We start from the raw sequence: 20,042 nt of genomic DNA on the forward strand, positions 1-20,042 counted from the left end.
CATATATTGTTCTTTCAACTTTACAGTAAGAATGTTATTATGTGAGGGCGGGTATCTTACCTATTTTTTAGGGAAACAAATCCTAGATACTTTTGATTTTTTTTTTTTTGTAATAATTTAACCTTTTTTTTTTTGTGGTGTGTAAAAAATTTAACTCAATATATTTAATTTTTTTATTATTTTCTAAACTAAATCAATTTAAAACCAAATAAATAAATAAATCAAATTTATTACAAATCAATCTCCCTCTCCAAATTTTATTACCTCGCTCCTCCAAATCCAATCTTTTCAATTGAACAAATCTTAAATATTATTTTGGGGTGGTTATGATGAGTATCTTCTGCAGCAAGTTACAATAGTTATCGTGTTTTAAACTTTAGAGGTAAGCTATCCCTCTGTCTTGACAGTATGGACTTTTTTTTTTGTTAGAATTTTTATGAAATGGAAAGGTTATGCAACTTATGCAAATTTAACTAGCATAGTTTTGCGAGTAGCAAACAGTAAATTATATGATGAATTTAGATAGAAATTAAAAATTGCTAGAAAAGAAAATAAAAATCAATAGGTTGCCTCTATTCATCGCTAGTTTAACGTCATTAGCTCGACACTTCAACCATTGTTAGGGTGGCTAATATGAAAGAAAAAACACATCCTCCTTCCTCTTCCTCTTGTTTGGTTGGAATTCTATGAATTTGACATAGAGAAGTCAATGTTCGCTTGTTCCCTCAATAAACTTTTGGAATTTGTGATCTCACTTCTTATAGAAAATGAGACTCTTGCTGTAATTTACTCTTCCTTTGAATCTCCAATGTCAAGAAATTTAAAGAACAAAAAAGCTTGATTGTTTGAGCCCCCACGTCCTCCACTACTCCACATGGTTTTTTTTGTCTTTGTCTTAGGCTCTTAGCCTTTTTATGTTACTCGGTGATGAAACTTATTTACCGAAAAAAGTACTAATCTTCCTTCAGGTGGTGAAGTTACTGCTGTTGAAGTAGATCGAGTCTATGCTTTTCCTGGTCTAGCCCCATGCTCTCTTTTCAAAGTAGTAAGCGCAGGAGCTGCTGTCGATTCTTCTATCATTCGAATTGTTTCAGTCTTGTAGCGAGGGCCTGTCGATCGAGTCAATGTCTTTCCGGTTGTGTAAGGGCAGTCACTGCAATCAAGAAAACAAAAAAAATTCCTAGCTTGGGGTCAGGAGTTATAAAGTCTAAAGAAAAAGGAAAAGGGTGATGCTTAGACTTGCTTACCATTAATAATTTATTCTATACTTCTATGTAGCCTGATTCTAAAATTCATATACATTAAGAAGGTTGTTTAAAAGTGAATTTTATACTCTAAATTATAGAATTAATAACAATATTTATTTCTCTTAAATAAACATCACATCAACAAATAGGAAAACAGATTAATATACGTTGAAATCAATGGAGCTATTTAATAGGTAAATTTTCAGCTGGTTCATCATTATGATAGAACAACTGCATCTGTGATTAATGTAACAAACAAGATTTAACGATTCTACGAAAGTAATTCTAGCAATAAAATTAATTCAAGATTTGGAATGAAAGTTTTCATATCCAGAAAGACAATAATGATAGATTGCACATACCTCCCGTATCTTCCAAAGTAACCTTAAAATGGAAAGAATATTAGAGAAATAAAAATCCAAAGAGTAGGAATATACCCGTCTTGTTTCTTATATGTAATGTCTCATCATGAATAGAATTTAAACACTGCTGAGCTATGTTACAATTAAAGAACATAAATCACAATACCTTTCGCAAGCATGAATTGTTCGTAATTCTGGTTGCAGACTCCGCTAAATTTTCATCACAAACAGGATAGTGAAGCAGTCATTCAGATACCGAATTTCAATTATAACTAAGTAACTGTGTTAAATGTTGAGAAATGTATTATTTAATTTTCTTAGTTTTTGACTAAAATGGTTGTTTTATGCTCATGGTATTTTAAAGATCAGGACGTGCACTACATCAAGCAGATAGATAAAACTTTTATTCAAATTCATTATAGAAGCTAAGCAAAGAAATCCGTTTATAGAAGAAACAAAGTCATTAGTCCAGTTATCAAATCTGTCAAACCAAACAGTCGTGTAACACAGACACTTCTATGTCAAAATCGCATCGAGGACACTTTATAACCGATGAAGAATCACCATCCAGATCAACTGGATTAAAGACTGAAATATATTCTGTTAGGTTCAAAATGGATCAGCATCAGCAAGTTTTTCTAGCACTGAACTCCATTTTACATGCCATACAAAGTACATCTCAAAATAAAAGAACAATAGAAAAACTTATACATACCAATGCACAAGCTCACATAATACAAACAAGAAGGAAAAAATGTGTGAGGTTAAGTCCCTTATTTGTGTGCTTGAAATCATCTAAATTTTCTTAATAAGGGGGAAATTTTGTTTTTGCAAATAATTAAAAAGGGTTAGTTTAGAGCTTTAATTTTTCACCACCCTTATGCCCTCATTGAAATCAGAAAGTTCAACTTTATGTCATCATCACGGATTTTACTTTGGACAGTGAGACGTTGCTCACCATTTCTATTTCCACCCTGTTGCAACATTTAAAATAACCAAAACCAAACTTGGTAGCCTCTTTTAACCGATAAAACCACAAGTTCTGTCTTCTATCCTTTTAAGGATATCTGGTTAGTTATCGACCAAAAAGTCTTGCCGATTTGATTTCCAATTTAAATTTCAAAACATTGCCATGAAAGTATGCAAATCATACTGATAATAAAGAAATGCAAAACAAAAACTTATATATAAATGTCACCAAATTGTTCAGTAACACATGGCCACAAAATAGAGCTAACTATCCAATTTGCTAGCTATCCGATATGTAAAATATTTAGTATGATCCTATAATGATAACTCATGCACCAGAATAAAAGCCAATGTTGTAATGTTTACAAGCATCACAGCTATCTCAAGATGTAATTCACAATGTATTGACTAATTGTCCTATTAATTACTCTGAGAATAAAGCTGACATGAACAACTCTTGAGCAAAAGCAGCCTTGTTGCTTCTCTCTTGAACATCTTCTTCATGTCTGGTGTTCAGTACTTCTGCTCCGCCAGAGCTGCAAACATAAAACCATCACATGAATTTCAGCATTGGATGTGTTTAGGAAGATACTTTTCATAAATCTTATTTCAATAATTAATTTGAAAAAACACTAAAGCAAAGTCAAAATTCAATGCGCCGGATATTTAATACATAAATGTATTGAATGTACGACAGGTTAGATATTGCTCCACAATTTGCAAGTAACTGAATAAGCATAGTCAAAGAGAAAAAATATATGTAACTGTAAACCATATCGCAGGAACATAATAACCACTGTCACACCACATTAACAGTCAAGTAATTCTAGCAACAGAAATTTATTCATGTTTTGGAATGAGAGTTTTCATATTCAGAAAGACAATAATGATAAATTATTGAGTAAATCTCTTGTTACGTGATCCTTTTAAATATCCGAGAGTAGGATATCATATACACACACCTCCCGTATCTTTTAAAGCAACCTTAAAACGGAAAAAAATATTAGAGAAATAAAAATCCGAAAAGCGGGAATATAATTGTCTTGTTTCTTATATGTAATGTCTCATCATGAACAGAATTTAGATACTATATGGATAATCTGCCACTGATTAAACTCTCAGTGATATCTTGTAGATCCGCAGATAACCGAGAAATGTACTGTAAAGTACAATAATTTGGAAATCTATCGTAACGCCATCAGGTGCCTAATTTTCCATACCACAAGAAGCAATATTTTTATTAAATGCAGAGTTACAATGATATTAACTTCAGATAGACATTTTCACTCGTGAGTACAGTTGATATTTATAACTTATCCAAAAGCAGGATCATACCTTTTTCCAATGGGAATGTCATTTGCATCGCTGATGTCTGAGGCATCACTGATGGTATCTTCATCTGAGAAAAACTCGTTGGAGCTTGGTACATATACATTGTCCCGAGATGGTGAGAAATGTGAATCAGAAGTTGGATTGTGTTTGGTTTCTCCCCAAGAAGCATTTATCTTGTCATACAATTCCCAATCATTAATAGAGACGCCATCTTTCCACCGGTTCCGAATGTGCTGAAACTAAGAAGAATCAGATACTCCTACACTGAAACTAACCTATGTTACAATTTAAGCACATAAATCACAAGACAAGTAACAGATACCTTTGGCGATGTTGGGAGTCTTGAACTCTGCACCATCCTGATTACATCCTCCCCTAAGTTTTTATCACACACAGGACAAATCTGATAGGAACAGTAAAACAGCCATTCAGATATCAAATTTCAATTATAATGTTTGCTTCTTGCTCGTCTTTTTATTAAGATCAGGACAGTGCACTATAACAGGCAGCTAAATCAAAATTTTGTTCAATTTCATGACAATCTAAGAAAAGACATCCATTTATAAAAACAAAGTCATTACTCCAGTTATCAAATCTATCAAACCAAATCTTAAAGAAATGAATATACTTTATCAGTATGAATTATAAAATACAAGAGGTCTACCATAGTATCTGAGTTGTATGTTGGATCTTCCAAGTAGTCGCGTAATGAAGACACTTTGATGTCAAAATCGCATCCAGGACACTTTATAACTGGTGGAAAGTCCAGATTAATTGGATTAAAGACTGAAGTACCATCTGTTCAGTTCAAAATGGATCAGCATCAGCAAGTTATTTCTAGAACAAGAACTTCATTTTGCATGACATACAAAGTACATCTCAAAATAAAAGAGCAGTTGAAAAAATAAATTAATTGATTGTATGTCTTACACTGATACAGATGCAAAAGCTCACATATTACCAACATGAAAGGAAAAAAGTGCGAGGTTAAGTCCCTTATTTGTGTGCTTGATATCATGTAAATTCTCTAAATTAAGGGGAGAATTTTGTTTTTGCAAAAATTTTAGAAGGGTTGGTTTAGAGGCTTTAATTTTTCATCACCTTTGTCTACCATCCAAATATACAACACACCTTCATGGGCCATTCAATCAATACTCAGAAAATCCTGAGCTAAATTAAAGACTTGACATATGATCAAATCTATTTAGCAAAATACATCCAAGCACAATAAAGTGTATAGATCAAACATAACTTATTGATCTGGCTTCATTTCTAATGTATCAACATTTATTTTTAATTTTTGTTATGCCACTATTAAGCAAAAGAACAGTTTTTCACACACATAAAAATAATTAAAATCAAATTAAAAAAAAAAACCTTTTTCATCCCCAGAAGAAGAACTGTCAGCATCAAACTTATTCCCATCAAGTTTTTTCCCTGGCCCATGAGTTCTGATCTTTCTCAATGCCATCATGCGCTCATAGAGATCAGAAAGTTTAAGCTTCATCGAATCAAAATTGTTAAAAACAGAAGAACCTTGTGTCACCTCAGTAGGTGTTGGTGGAGATGAAGAGCTCATGTTGTTTTCCTCTGTGTAGTTCGTCATTGTCACTCAACCTTTTGTCAAACAACGAGGTGTAAGAAAGTAAAGAGTGTTTTTCATTTGATGGTTAATAACAAAAACCTCTGAATGAGGGTGTGTGTGTAAATTGTCATTAGCACAAATGGAAAACAATTATTAGTTATTATATTAAATTCTAATTTTCCATAAACTGAACAATGTGATTAAAATAAGCTAAGAAATTGTGATCAGCCTTGAAGTCAAGAAGGCCTTTTTGAAAAAGTACTGACTTCAAAGGAAACGGTTACTTGTATATATGAAGAACACTTGGAACTCATTCATTGGTCGAATTTACACTAAAGTTTATGCAAATTTGAGTAGCAGACAAATAATAATAACTTCAAAAAACCTGAATTCATTGTTGAATGAACTAAACCAATTTACTCAATAGTTTATATATACTTTTGCAAAATGTAAGCCAAAAAGGTTTTGTTTTGTTTCCCTGGCCTAGGGGAAAAGCAGAAATTGAAAAGGCATAGGATTAAGAAAAGCCATGATTCAAGCTCAAAGGGAAGGTGGAAACAAAAAAGTGAAGTAGCAAGAGGGAGATAAAAACAAATACCAGAGTAAGACAAGCGAGATTTGTGAATGAGTTCTTCTTCTGACATCACCATGCATGCACCACCCATCATCATAATTTCTTCTTCTTCTTTATCATTGCAAGACAATGGTGTATTGATTAAAGTCTATGAAGCACGAACACTCCTCGGATTAGGCGTGTCCTGGTGTCAGACACACATTAGTGTCGGACACTGTGTCACCAACACGACACTTATGATTACACTGAATTATGTCATTTTCTCAAATTATTATCGGTGTCGGCGTATTAGTATCTGTGTCGTGTACGGTGTCGTCCGTGCTTCATATATTAAAGTAGATTAAAGTGTAAGGGTCGTAATTCAAGCATTCCATAGGGGAGAGGCATAAATATTTTACTTTTCAAGGAAGGGAGTGTATATTTTAACACATGAGGGGATGTGAGTGCGACTCAAACTTTTCTTAAGAGAGTAGGGTGTAATTTACTCTATTTTATATGAACGTATGTTTCTCATAACGAGAAACCGGACACCAACTATCTCAAGCAAATGTCCTGTTGGGCGTGTTGTCCGGAAAATATTTTCCTTTAACAAATGAACTTGATAGGTCAACATAGGATTCGAGTTAGATTCTTAAAAGGTTTCTAATTGATAGGTTCAAGGTTACAAGCGCACAATCATGGATCAAAGAAATGTAAGGACTTGAAATGGTAAAGTAAAAAGAAAAAAGAAAGAAAAACAAAGGCACAAAGTGTGCATAAGAGAAATACACACACACACACTGCACACACACATACATACATACAAACACACACACACACACACACAGATATTTGAGTTTCATACATCGTTCTTTCAAACATAGTAAAAATGTTATTATGTGAGGGTGGGTATCTAGTATGCGCTGTTTTGTCGAACAAAGATAAACTCTTTTGCATGAAGTTTGAAAATTTCTTGGATACTCTTCATACGACAGTTTTTAGAAGTTGAGCAATTTAAAATATTTCAAGTAACTCTAGACGTTACTTATGAATCTTCAAACAACAGGCTACGAAATAATTACACTCAAAATGTTTGACTAGACATTTCCAACTGAAGTTTCTTCTAATTGCCTCGCTCTAATTCATAAAGAAAAGGGAGAGGATTTGATAGTAAGGAAGAGGTAGATTGACTTTACCATGAACAATACCTTCATTTTTGTGTAACACCAATTATCCTACTCTTAATCTCTGACGGATCAATTATTCTCTTTGATGTCGTTATACTCTTAGATTTTTTAGATTTATAATTCGTAGTAATTTGTAGAAACTAAAAAGTGTGTATAAAAAAGTTTTGTAAAAACTAAAAATATATTTAATCATAAAATAAATATATAGCATGTAGATTTTAGATTTGGGGCCTAACTCATCCTTGCAAAACCGGTTCATAAGGTGAGAAGTGCCTCCTTCTTATAAACTCTCATCAAGAGTCTTATTTGTTCGATGTGGAACTTGAATTTTTTCCAATAGATATAAGCACAAAACATTTGCAACGAAACATGTACGGTGAAAACATTTGCGGTGGAAACTTTATATGTATAATTTTCGTGATATGTCTATCTTGAAATTAGTAGAATTAAAACTAGAACTTAATTTGACACAATCTTCTGCTATTGTTTCCAGATATACTGATACAAGGTGCTTGTCTTTGATTGCCATAATCACATTGCTAGAGTCTGATTCTGCTTGTATGTTCAAGAACAATAGCTCCTTCGCAAATTTGAGACCCTTCAACATTTCCATCGCTTCTGCCACATCTGAGTCGGGTAGGATTGGCAAGCACGTACACAAAGCCTTGGTCGTCTCTTATCACCACAACAAGACCCCATTTTCCATCATCTGAAGGACCTGAAGCATCAACATTCATTTTATAGGAACCCGTAGACGGAAGACACCATCTGATATTTGAAACCGGGATTGGACTGGTTCTACGATTGCAGCAATTCATTTTGTACACCGTTAAAAATCGCTTTGATAGCACTTTTATAACAATTAGATGCACTATGAATTTCAGTTCCCTCAAAACATCTCTTATTTCTAATCCACCGGATTTCATAACAAATGGATAGCACCACTTGACTCACATCAGCCCCTTCATCAATAATAATATGTTCCAACCAATCCGAAAAGGACACAACATAACTGTTATTTCAGCTAAAATTCACGCCCACATCAGATGAACATGCCTTGGTATAGTCCGCAATTTCCATAGCTTAGACCGTATTGTGGGATAATGGAATGATTAGATTGTTGCACTGCTTCGCTACGCTCATTGTTGCACTGTTTTAGTCTCATAACATTTACATTATATGAACTAATCTAAATTTAATTTCAATATCAACTTGTAATTGATAAGGACATTTACATAGAAAAACATCTAACTAAAATTGATAATTATTGTGTTTCTTTTATATTTTAGCATAAATAACACCTTTTTTTTTTTTATCTCTATAAACTGGTTCTACAAAAATAACACATTTTTCTATTGAAATAAATAACACTCACTATACTCAAATAAATATTGTTTTGTCCAACCAAAAAAGAAGAGTCATGCGCTACAAAATACAATTGAAATAAGAAACAAAACAACTAATGTTGCTCCCCAAATTCGATCATAGGACCAATGAAAAGGTAAATTTGCACTTGTCCAATTGAGTTGCACGTAAATCCTACAAAATTGTAACTCACTATTAAGTATAGTAAATTTTTATGTGTAGAGGCATATATGTCTTTTAATAATGTGTCGCTTTTGGAGAGCTAAAGCACGGGATTCGACCGCCTTATGCTTGACAGCGCAAGTCCTTCGAAACTTTTGAAACCTAAAAGCAATAGCAAAACAAGACAATTAGGTGATATAAATTGCCATTAAAGCCAAGGTAGGGAAGTTAATCTGTCATATAAAGAAACTACTTACTTGCACAGAGTCTGTTGAGACCAACTCAGAAACATCAATAGAAGCCTTTGTATATCCTACTAACCCCTCAGTAAAAGAATCACCTAATTAAATAATGAGCACAAAAATAGACTGTCACATTAACATTTGTTGCACCTAGCTTATTTTGTTGGAGGGGAATACCCATAAATTCGTATGAGATTGGATTGTGTTGTGTAATGGGATATAAAACTAGAGCCCCAATAAAGGATGTTGCAAAGGCAAGGAGAATATCCATTACTTGACACGCAGAATGACTTCTGTGTTAACATTTTTCAGCCATTTAGGCTCCTTTTTTTTTTTGGTTTCTCTGATGCACTTTACAGTATTTTCGAGCACTCATACGAAATTTACTCTCCAATAAATATAATATCCACATTTTCAAACAACTTAAACCACCTACAACAGATTCATGAAAAACTCAACCTTACAAAAAAGAGCAATATAGTATTCAAGAAATGTGTCATATGCTTTGAGAGAAGAGAAAAGTAAAACCTGGTGCATTATTGACATCATGTAGAGCAACTATTTCTCCAGCATGAGCCTCTTGAAATGCCTGTCGATGTGAGAGAAGAATATCAGAACTTAAAGAGGCATTGCAGAACAATTATACAGAAGTTCTCCAAGACTCCAGCAACACTCAATGTAATAGAAAGATCCACAAAACAAGGTAAAAATCTAAAAACTAACTCCCACCTCATCATTACGCACCCCAATCGAATTAGGAATCTGCATTTGGAGAGAAGAAAAGCTTTTGTCACAAAATTACGAGTCTCAAAATGGAATAAGTGAAAGAAGAGACATGAAAATGATCTTATGAATGCACACCACTGCATATTGTTTTCAATCATGTTTCATGCCTCATTAAACTAGTAATACCTAAAATTAGAATTTAATTAGATATGGCAGAACACTTATACCAAAGTGATTCAAAGATATTTGAGTTAATGGGAAGATCAACAAATCATAGTGAAAATCTAAAAACTAACCCCCAAATCATCCTTTCGCTTCTCATACGAATAAGGAAGCTGCATTGGAAGAGAAGAAAGGCTTCAACCACAAAATCACTGGTCTAAAAACAAAATAAATGAAAGCAGAGACATGAAAATGATCTTCAGAGTGCACACCACTGCATATATATTGTTTTCAATCATGTTTCATGCCTTACTAGACTAGTTAAAAGCTAAAATTAGAATTGAAAGAGATATGGCCAAACAATTATACAAAAGTTCTCCAAAGACATTGAATTTAATGATAAAATCCACATATCACGGTGAATATGTAAAAACTAATCTCACGTTATTACGCAATCCAATCACATAAGGAACCTGCATTTTCAAAGAAGAAAGGCTTCAGCCACAAAATCACTTGTCTCAAAATGCAATAAATGAAAGCAGAGACATGAAAATGATATAATGAGTTCACACCACTGCATATTGTGTTCAATCATGCCTCATTAAACTAGGAAAAGCTAAAATTACAATTTAAATAGATATGGAAGAACAATTATACAAAAGTTCTCCAAAGACATTCGATTTAATGAGAAGATCCACAAATCATGGTGAAAATCTAAAAACTAACCCCCATCATATTCTCTCGCACTGCAATCGAATGAGGAACCTACATTTGCAGAGAAGAAGGGCTTCAACCACAATCACTAGTCTCAAAATGCAATAAATGAAAGCAGAGAAATCAAAACGATCTTATGAATGCACACCACTGGATATTGTTTTCAATCATTTTCCGTGCCTCGATAAACTAGTAAAAGATAAAGTTAGAATCTAAAGAATAATTATACAAAAGTTCTGCAAAGACAATTGATTAATGGGAAGATCCACAAATCATAGTGAAAATCGAAAAACTAACCCCCATTTCATCTATCCGCGGCTCAATCGAATGAGGAACCTGCATTTGGAGAGAAGAAACGCTTCAGTCACAAAATTACTAGTCAGTCTGAAAATTCAATAAATGAAAGCAGAGACATGAAAATGAGCATGTGAGTGCACACCACTGCATATTGCTCTCAATCATTTGTCATGCCTCATTAAACTAGTAAAAGATAAAATTAGAATTTGAAAATTGTTATTGCAGAACAATTACACAAAAGTTCCCCAAAAACATTTGATTTAAAGGGAAGATCAACAAATCAATGTGAAAATCTAAAGACTAACCCCGATCTCGTCCTTTCGCACCTCAATTGAATCAGGAACCTGCATTTGCAGAGAAGAAAGGCTGGCTTAAACAACAAAATCACTAGTCTCAAAATGTAATATTGAAAGCAGAGACATGAAAATCATCTTATAAGTGCACACCACTGCATATTGTTTTCAATCATTTTTCATGCCTCATTAAGTTGGTAAAAGCTAAAACTAGTACTAGTCTTTGTTGTACTTGTAGCAATATTTTTAGAAAAGAGTACACAATGAGGCGGTGACAAGACCTGAATATGCAAGAGGATACATTTAGAAGTATGGTTAAATAGATACTTCTATGTTCTTCAAAAAAATAGTCAATATTGCTAGTAGGAAGTAGCAAGAAAGAATTTGAATACATGCACTGTTTAGAGACTTGAATCCATGAACTAGTAAGAAATGCATAATCTGAGGGTAAATGAATATTAAAAGATGCCATCATTTCGTATATCTTTGTTATTCATTCTCCCGTAGACAGAATTTAATTACAACAACTATGATTGTATATGATCATAAATGCAATTTTGAATTGAGTCATACATTTAAAAAAAATGAACTAATTACGTAACAAAAAACCAAGATTGTAGCAAAAATGAAAAGCATATCCTTCAATCAAAACACAATGTGCACAAGACCAATGCAATAAAAGTATAACAGTGAAAAGCCTTAAACTTACCTTGAACGTCTTGCCAGTGTTATCATTTGTAATAAAATCTCCCTTCCGAATGACACCCTCATAGATTCTTTACACAACAAACAAAGCAATACATATATGCATAAATTATTAGTCAGGATCCACCGACATCATGTTTCAAATTTAACTTACTTACACCTTCAATATCACTTTGTAAAAGGCGAATTAAACCAATCCAACCGAATTGAAAGTTCTTGTTAAGTATATCAAACCTATAAAAACTCAGATCTTTAAAATGATATAATATTCCATCACGTCATCTTATTTTAACGTATAATACACTATTTGAAACATATGTATCAGTATCTATTATTAAAACATATATACAAACAAATGTCTAGATTGTTTGAATTTTTATATGCATGATCATCAACATGATATAAGATGATTCAATAGTTGGATTGATTTAATTCGCCTTCTACAAAGAGTTATTGAAAGTATTAGTATGCTAAGTTCACATCTGGTTATATATAGACACACACACACAACCACTCCCTCCTGCCATTATTATACCAAAAAACAAACCACTTTCACGGTGATTAAGAAATTCAGTTAACTGCAATTAATAATTTCTAGATTACATGTCAAAACATAAGCCAAATTTACGAAAGTGGCGCATGTACAAATGGTGGGTGGCCCGAATCGATAGGTTTTGATACCATGTTGAAATTGGTCCTAACTCATCCTTACAAAACCAGCTTGTAAGATGAGGAGTGTCTCCTCTTTATAAACTCTTATCAAGAGTTCAATCTATCTAATGTGGGACTTGAGTTTTTCCCAATAGGTATATTAGGAATAATAACATTAAATAAATAGATTGTTTTAAAACAAAACAAAAAAACATTAAATAAATAGTATAAAAATAGTGAAATTTTACTTATAATAGCAACAAAGATTTGAAATTATTATTTTTTGCTTGTAATAATGACCGAAGGTAGCATATATATATAAAACAAAACAAACAATTTGAAATAGGATTTTAAGCAAATGTAAAGGTTACAGTACCTTAGATATGTTATTAGACCATACTTTCTCTTCAATGTAAAAGCCAATACCACAAGTGTATGCTGTTAAAATAGCCAAATAATGTTCTTTTTTAGTAGATTAAAAAATAGCATAATAACCATGTTTATCAAGACTTTGTGGAACAGTAGGTCTTTGGTATTCTGTGGTGCGTAGGATTAGAGAGTGAATTAGTTTGAGTGTAGAACTGTGCAGTCGATGTGTTTGGTTCTAGAATGCCGAATCAGATTATGACTCAAACTAAAAGTGCTTTGACTATCGCGATAAATAATTAGCAAGGAGATGGGAACTTGCAGCTCATGCAGTAAGGATAACACGTTGAAGTGGCTGGGGCTATGAACCACCAAGTTAGGACCAAGACATAAGAATGCCCCGGAAGTCGACCTCACATTATCTACATCAGAGGCTGAATCAACATCACAATATGCCTGCAAACATGTGGGAGACAAAGGAGAAGCATCTTGCAAAACTAAATCATGATTCAGAGCCCTTCCTTAAGATATCTCAAAATTAGCTTGACAGCAATTCAGTGACTCTGCAGGGTTTGAGCCACAAATTGGCACACTTTATAACAGTATATCCAATTTCTAGTCTAGTAATGGTCACATACTGTGGTGCATTAACTATGGACCTGCAGGTGGCTAAATCTTCTATGTACTCAAAGCAAACTGAGATGACTTAGGATTCGTAGGAAAAAGTTAGAGATACCATTGGTAGAGGCCCTGCTATTTTAGAGCAAAGACAACATTATCATGATTTATATTTTAACATATTATAAGTTGTGATTTTTATATGCACCAGGATATCACAGGAGGTCCGATAATATCTTTTATATATATATATATAACAAGTTTGATGCATATGATATACCAGCTTGAGGGGGAGTGTTAAGATATGTATAGATTTGAATTATATTCAGTCGAGAAAATCTCTCTATAAGATTAGGTTTGTTAGTTTATTTATCACTATAATCAAGGTATTTGACCATAGATTTTAATGTATTCACTTGGTTATAAATAACAAAGGCTGGGATTAATTTTCTCTCAAGCAATTCAAATAATCTCATTCAACTGTTTCTTTGAATTTTGTACCTTTTCCTCATTCTTGGATTGGACGAGAGCATAATTACTAGCTTCAGTTGGACACGGCAAATAATTAAGTACACCATCCAAAAGTAGTTGTAACCCCTGTACCAGAAAAAAACAAGAAATAAAAAAAATATAAGACTAGTAAAATAAGGGGTAACCTTGGCGCAACTGATAAAGTTGTTGTCATGTGACTGAAAGGTCACGGGTTCAAGTCCTGGAAACGGCCTCTTGTGTAAAAAACAGGGTAAGGCTGCGTACAATACACCAAAAATGGTGGGACCCCTTCCCGGACCCTGCGTATGCGGGAGCTTTAGTGCACCGGGTTGCCCTTTGCCCTTTTACTAGTAAAATACAATGTTAAGAGTTGGCTTGTGTGTATTATTCAAGCCAAAATCAACGTTATCAAATAGTGGCCATGGCAGATTGCAGCGAAGGATTTTTCGCGAACCGCTATGGCCAATTTGTGAAGGATGGTGGCACCATGGCATTTCATGGCGGAAATAGAGAATAAACAAGGAGGATTTTTTTGCCTTCTTCCATTCACTCTCTGTAATCATTGTCTCCAGCCAAAATAGCATAAGCGCTTACAAAGAAAAGATCCTCAGTAAAGCCGCAAAGCTCCTTTGATTCTTTGTCAACAAACTAATACACAATTATGTCCCTCACTCTCCCCCACTCCTGACTCCCATAGCTAGTTGTAAATAACTGGCCAACTAACCCAACCTAACAACTAATTCTTCTCCCTGGCTCACCCTTCTTCCATCTAGTATATATCTAAATTCTAACATATAATAGGTTTCTTTAGGCTTGAATCCAACATATGATCCAAGTCATGTTCAACCTCATTATCTCTCTTAGGCTTAGAACTTAGGACGGGTGTATCGCATTAGGATTTTAAAAGACTTGTTTGTGATTAAAAAAAAAAACTTGTGGCATTCAATCAAGATTTATAATTAAGTAAATAAACAAGTCTTGTCTAAATCTAGTAGCAATAAATCAAGATTTTTTTACAAATTACAAAGGGTCGTTTGGTATTTAAAAGCTTTTTAATATCCGCACATTTTTAATAGGACTATTGTTCTTAATAGGATTAACATTAACGACATGCTCCAGAAGTGCAAACCTCTTGGAGCTTTGTCTCTTAATATACGAAACAGCCTGCTGTAACAAATTATAATAGAAGAAAGTTTCCAACTTTTCAAAAAAATGGGATCATAAATCAGATTTCCCCATACATAACCATAGTAAGGGAATGGAAAAGCTTAAAAAGTACTAGTAGCTAGCTTTTAAAACAGCAGGGTTCTAACTAGATTTTATCAGACAGATATTGCTCATTCATTATTTATTGTTTATCAAACATAAATATTCTAAGTAGATTTATATGACAAAGATTGCTCTTTTATTATATATGTGACATAAGATTAGACCAGGCCCAAATTTTTTGCATAGTGTCATCGTGCTAAGAATGCTACAAGTGAATTCAATTTCCAAATTGAAATCTCTGGAAGACCCAAACTAAATTAAATCATAATCATAGTAAGGAGTCAAGATTAAAGAAAAAGAGTCTACTAAGAAAGAAAGATGATGAATGAAGGTCAAGACCATACAACAAAGAATTCAAGGTAATTTAACAGTTACCTTATATCTGAAAGCACTGCCCATGAAAAATGGTATAAATTTCCGTGCTATGGTGGCCCGGCGAACAGCTTCCTACAAACACAATAATAACAAAAATAAAACTATTTACAAGATAAGAGATGGGGGTGGGGGTGAAGTAACAACTGGTTTTCGTATATCACACTATATCCACAAATGAATCTGCCTTCAGAAACACCCTCTCATATTGGATCCTAACAAATATATATTATGTTTTACATACTATATTATGGTATCTATCTGAGACCCATGCAACATTTCTATAACATTACAAAATATGTGCTTTTTTTAGTTGATACACACTTAGAAGACAATATGTTGATAAACTATTTGTCAAAACAAAATCATATTGATTTTTTTTTCTCAATGTAAAACCAAATAATTAGTATTCAAAACTCCAATGAACAGAAAAGACTGTTAGTCCGTCACCCACACACCTCAAGATCAGCTGCTGAAATGGGCTTGTCGCTGCAAAAAGCTTCAGCAAGTTTATCGTCTACCTCTGATACAGTTTTTATGAGTTCATGCCTTTTTTCTGACACCAAGGCTTCCATATCTTCGGGAACTTCTTCAACAACAACCTTTTCTCTGCAATAAGCAACCATTGAGTAATTTGAAGAATAATCGCGGGTATAACCGATGCAGAAGTTACAGAAACAGACCCATGAAAATAGTAGGCCTTTAATTGAACAAGATCAACAAGTCCCTTAAAATCATCTTCCAAGCCTATTGGAACTTGGATTGCAGCACAATGATGTTGAAGCTTGGATCTTGCCTGAAAAATAAAACAACAATTTGAATTTGAATTATAAGTAAAACTGAGACATAATTATAAAAATCTCCAAGGTCAATAATAATTAAATATTAACCGTTTCTAAATCTAAATTGAAGTTAGACTCTCTGTGTATAGAAATATAGACAAACTCACAAAGATTGTTATTAAAGACAATTTTACATTTAAAGTAAGGAGCTTTGAATACAATTTTTTCCTATATGTGACTGAAAGGTCACGGGTTCAAGTCCTGGAAACATCCTCTTGTATAAAAAAACAGGGTAAGGCTGCGTACAATACACCAAATGGTGGGACCCCTTCCCGGACCCTGCGTATGCGGGAGCTTTAGTGCACCGGGTTGCCCTTTTTTTAATGATATTACTGAAGTTATCTTTATAAACTAAGCATAGCAATAAAACTACAAAATTCATGTTATCAATAGCAATTTGAACTTGAAGCAGCGTGATTGCACGCAAAATAGAATCTATCCCTGTTTAAGTTTTCTTTCTCTGTACTTTAGGTTATGTTCGTGTTCTTTTTGCTCTGTTTGGTTGGGTTTTCTATGAGAACAATGTCCTAATCTTGATGTCATTTTGATTACGTTTAGAACTTATTTTGAAGTTGAATATAATTCTTAAGTATGACTATCCTTTTAATTTTGTGTATTCTTCTACTTTTGAGCATTTATGTATCTTGTTGGAATTTTTGCTACTTCATACACTATATTTTAGTCTCCGCAATAGTGGCTATCCCGCTATACCGTTATAGGATTTTATACGGGATTAACAACATATGAAAATATGATGACCTCAAATCCATTAATCTAAAGTTCACCTGATTTAAAACATCCCACGGATCTGCTCCCTTGTTGTCAAGATTGTTGATGTATACAAGTCTTGGAAGTTGATATTTTATCATTTGCTTATCAACAGAAATGGACAGGCTGTTCATCCCACCAACACTAGACAGAACAAAAACGGCAGCATCAAAGGCACGTAGAGCATTATCAACCTCAGAAGTGAAGTCAACACAATCAGGTGTGTCAATTACGCTCATCTGCAACGGACGGACAATTTTAAAGAAAGTAAAAAATATAAAAAAACATTAACTGAATGCTTCAAGAATATATCATATCAGTTTACTACCATTCCATCGATAAAGCATGAAAGCAAGAAGAATAATTTTGACTTTTTTATGCACAATGTTGTCAATCACAGATAGCAGAAAATAGCTAATTGTTCAAATTCCGCTACGCAATAATAGTGCTGCCACTGTAGCCGATATTTGACAACATTTTGTACTAAATAGTGTATCAATAGCGGATTGGTATCCTATCATATAATAAAATGCAAAAATGAATTGAGTCGTTGAAAATGAAAATTGAAACCTTATGGTGTTTCCAGTTGAAGAAAGTAACATCTGCAGGGAAAGAATCACATATCTGAGTAGGATATGAACTTTTTCTTGTGGAACTCCGACGATAACTAAAATTGAGCCATTGCTCTTCATGAATATCCCACCAAAGTCTCGCATCTCTTCTCTGAATTTTATTTCTAGCCTCCTCCATCTTTTCGATCTGACCAGTGTATAACATGTACCTCTCTGAAACGGGTGATTTGGCAGGGTCGACGAGTCCCGAAATCCAAATGTTGCGTAGCTGTTGCTCCTTGGAATGCTTGATGCATGCCGCAGAGAAGTGACGGAGGTGGAAAGTGGAGGAGACAGAGAGTAAGGAGGAAGATGAAGAATGAGAGACGGTGTAGTGGTAGTAGAGGAGGCGCGGCAAAGAGAAACGAGCCATGGTGATTTGTAGGGTTTTGATAGAATAGAATAGAACGGGGCTAAAACCCTTGCAGTTAAATCTCGCATTACTTTCTTTTCCCCGTTTCGCTCTCTACTTGCACGCATTGCAAATTACTTGTTTTACAACCAAACAAAAAGTAACCAATGTCTCCTGCCACCTCTGAAATACGGACAATTCTCAAATTAGACGTGTTCCAGCCGATACATATAACTACACTGAATTATATGATTTTTATTTAAATTATTAACGGTGTCGACGTGTCAGTGTCCGTGTCGTATTAGTGTTTGTGCTTCATAGTATGTCACTCTTTTGGAAACTTAAAAGCTTAAGTTTTAATTTACAACCAAAATAGAAATATTTTTTTTGAAATATTATGAGAAAATATATATTCAACCTTTAGAATATTCTTTCTCTCTCTATTTCAATCTAAATTATTGATTTTCATATAGATCTAGCATTTTTTTTTTCTCTATGATTTTGTCGTCTGATGTGTCGTTGTGTTATTTGTCGTCTTGTGCGACGTTGTTTGATTTTTCGTCTTAGTGTCAATGTCAGCGTTTTTTTCAATATTAGAGATTCAATGACATTGATATTTCGGTCACTTTAATTTTCTCAAATTATTTATAGGCATTTTGTTGTTGTATGTTATTAACTTGGATGTTGTGAGTTTGTTTACAAATTGACCATTTATGTTTTAGCAATGTTGAATGATATACCCTATCAATATAAATGAATGAATGTTGCTTTGTTTTTGTCCAAAAAAAAAAAAAATTGTTATCTACTTTTTATCTTCTTAACTTGTTAGTGAAATCCATAAAAAAAACAATTTTAAATTCAAAATAATTTTTGTAAGAGAGATATGCATTATTTATTTCCTTTTTTTAATCTAATTTAGTGGTTTTCACTGTTATCCTTTTTTTTTTTTTTTGGTGTGCCATTTTTTTAATTGTCGTGAGTTTACTATTTACTTGAATGTTTGACATTGCTCACAATTTCATCCTTTTTATTTATAGTGATGTTAAATTTTGGTTTGTTTTTGGCAATAGACATGTCAAATTCATCAAAGAGGAGGGGGGAAAAAAGAGAGAGCAACAAGTAGACAAAAGACTCCAAATTTTCCCTTTCATATCTTATATCTGATGGAAACACATTCACACATTCCCCTATACAATTGAAGAAAACACAAAAATAAGTAATCAATGTTGATGTTAAAACTTAAAAAAAATAATGTAGACGACATGTATATAAATATTTTCAGTTGGTGTTTCTAATTAAAAGAAGCAAAAAGAGTAAATTACCAAACCAAAAAAAAAAAGGCAATAAGAGTTATAAGATACTATTACTATAAGAAATAATCAAGGATAAATAACCTTCTCTATGCATTGAGAATTTCATTGGCTTGTATATTATATGTATGCAAGTCCATATAAAAGAAGCAGTTTGTTAGCAAAGCTAACAAGAGAGTATCAAAGCTAGTTAATTCACATGTGAATACAAAGTTTGTTCTTGTTATATACCTATTTCATCAAATCTAAGTTTTCTAGTTTCTGATTGCACATGAAAAAGGAACATTACGAGTTACGACAATATTGAAAATCCAAGAACATAGAATGAGTCGGAAAATCGAAAAATGAAAATGAATGCTGAAACATGAGGGAGAAATGAAGCAATATGAAAATTTGTGTGGAAAAGAATCTAAAGAACAGAAAGTGAGAGAATGAAGGTGTAACATCCAAGGTTTTATCTTAGAAAATTGTACCAGAAGAATTTTCTCGA

At 33.3% G+C, this 20,042-nt stretch overlaps 2 protein-coding genes across 2 annotated transcripts; both read right to left on the bottom strand.

Moving 5' to 3' along the window:
- Positions 1 to 8,885: 8,885 nt before the first annotated feature.
- Positions 8,886 to 10,849, bottom strand: LOC120578293 (elongation factor G, mitochondrial). The gene is made up of 7 exons (XM_039830951.1): positions 10,619 to 10,849; positions 10,336 to 10,365; positions 10,027 to 10,065; positions 9,734 to 9,766; positions 9,533 to 9,593; positions 9,020 to 9,102; positions 8,886 to 8,924 (listed from the first exon to the last, which is right to left on the bottom strand). The coding sequence occupies exons 1-7, from the start codon at positions 10,625 to 10,627 to the stop codon at positions 8,886 to 8,888; spliced, it is 294 nt and encodes a 97-aa protein (XP_039686885.1). The 5' UTR covers positions 10,628 to 10,849.
- Positions 10,850 to 11,196: 347 nt separating this feature from the next.
- Positions 11,197 to 18,289, bottom strand: LOC11406468 (elongation factor G-2, mitochondrial). The gene is made up of 9 exons (XM_039830952.1): positions 17,850 to 18,289; positions 17,297 to 17,518; positions 16,353 to 16,465; positions 16,128 to 16,278; positions 15,673 to 15,744; positions 14,038 to 14,133; positions 12,929 to 12,990; positions 11,906 to 11,972; positions 11,197 to 11,247 (listed from the first exon to the last, which is right to left on the bottom strand). The coding sequence occupies exons 1-9, from the start codon at positions 18,261 to 18,263 to the stop codon at positions 11,197 to 11,199; spliced, it is 1,248 nt and encodes a 415-aa protein (XP_039686886.1). The 5' UTR covers positions 18,264 to 18,289.
- Between the last annotated feature and the right edge of the window lie 1,753 nt (positions 18,290 to 20,042).

The sequence above is a fragment of the Medicago truncatula genome, chromosome 2, assembly GCF_003473485.1.
Source record: "Medicago truncatula cultivar Jemalong A17 chromosome 2, MtrunA17r5.0-ANR, whole genome shotgun sequence".
NCBI lineage: Eukaryota > Viridiplantae > Streptophyta > Magnoliopsida > Fabales > Fabaceae > Medicago > Medicago truncatula.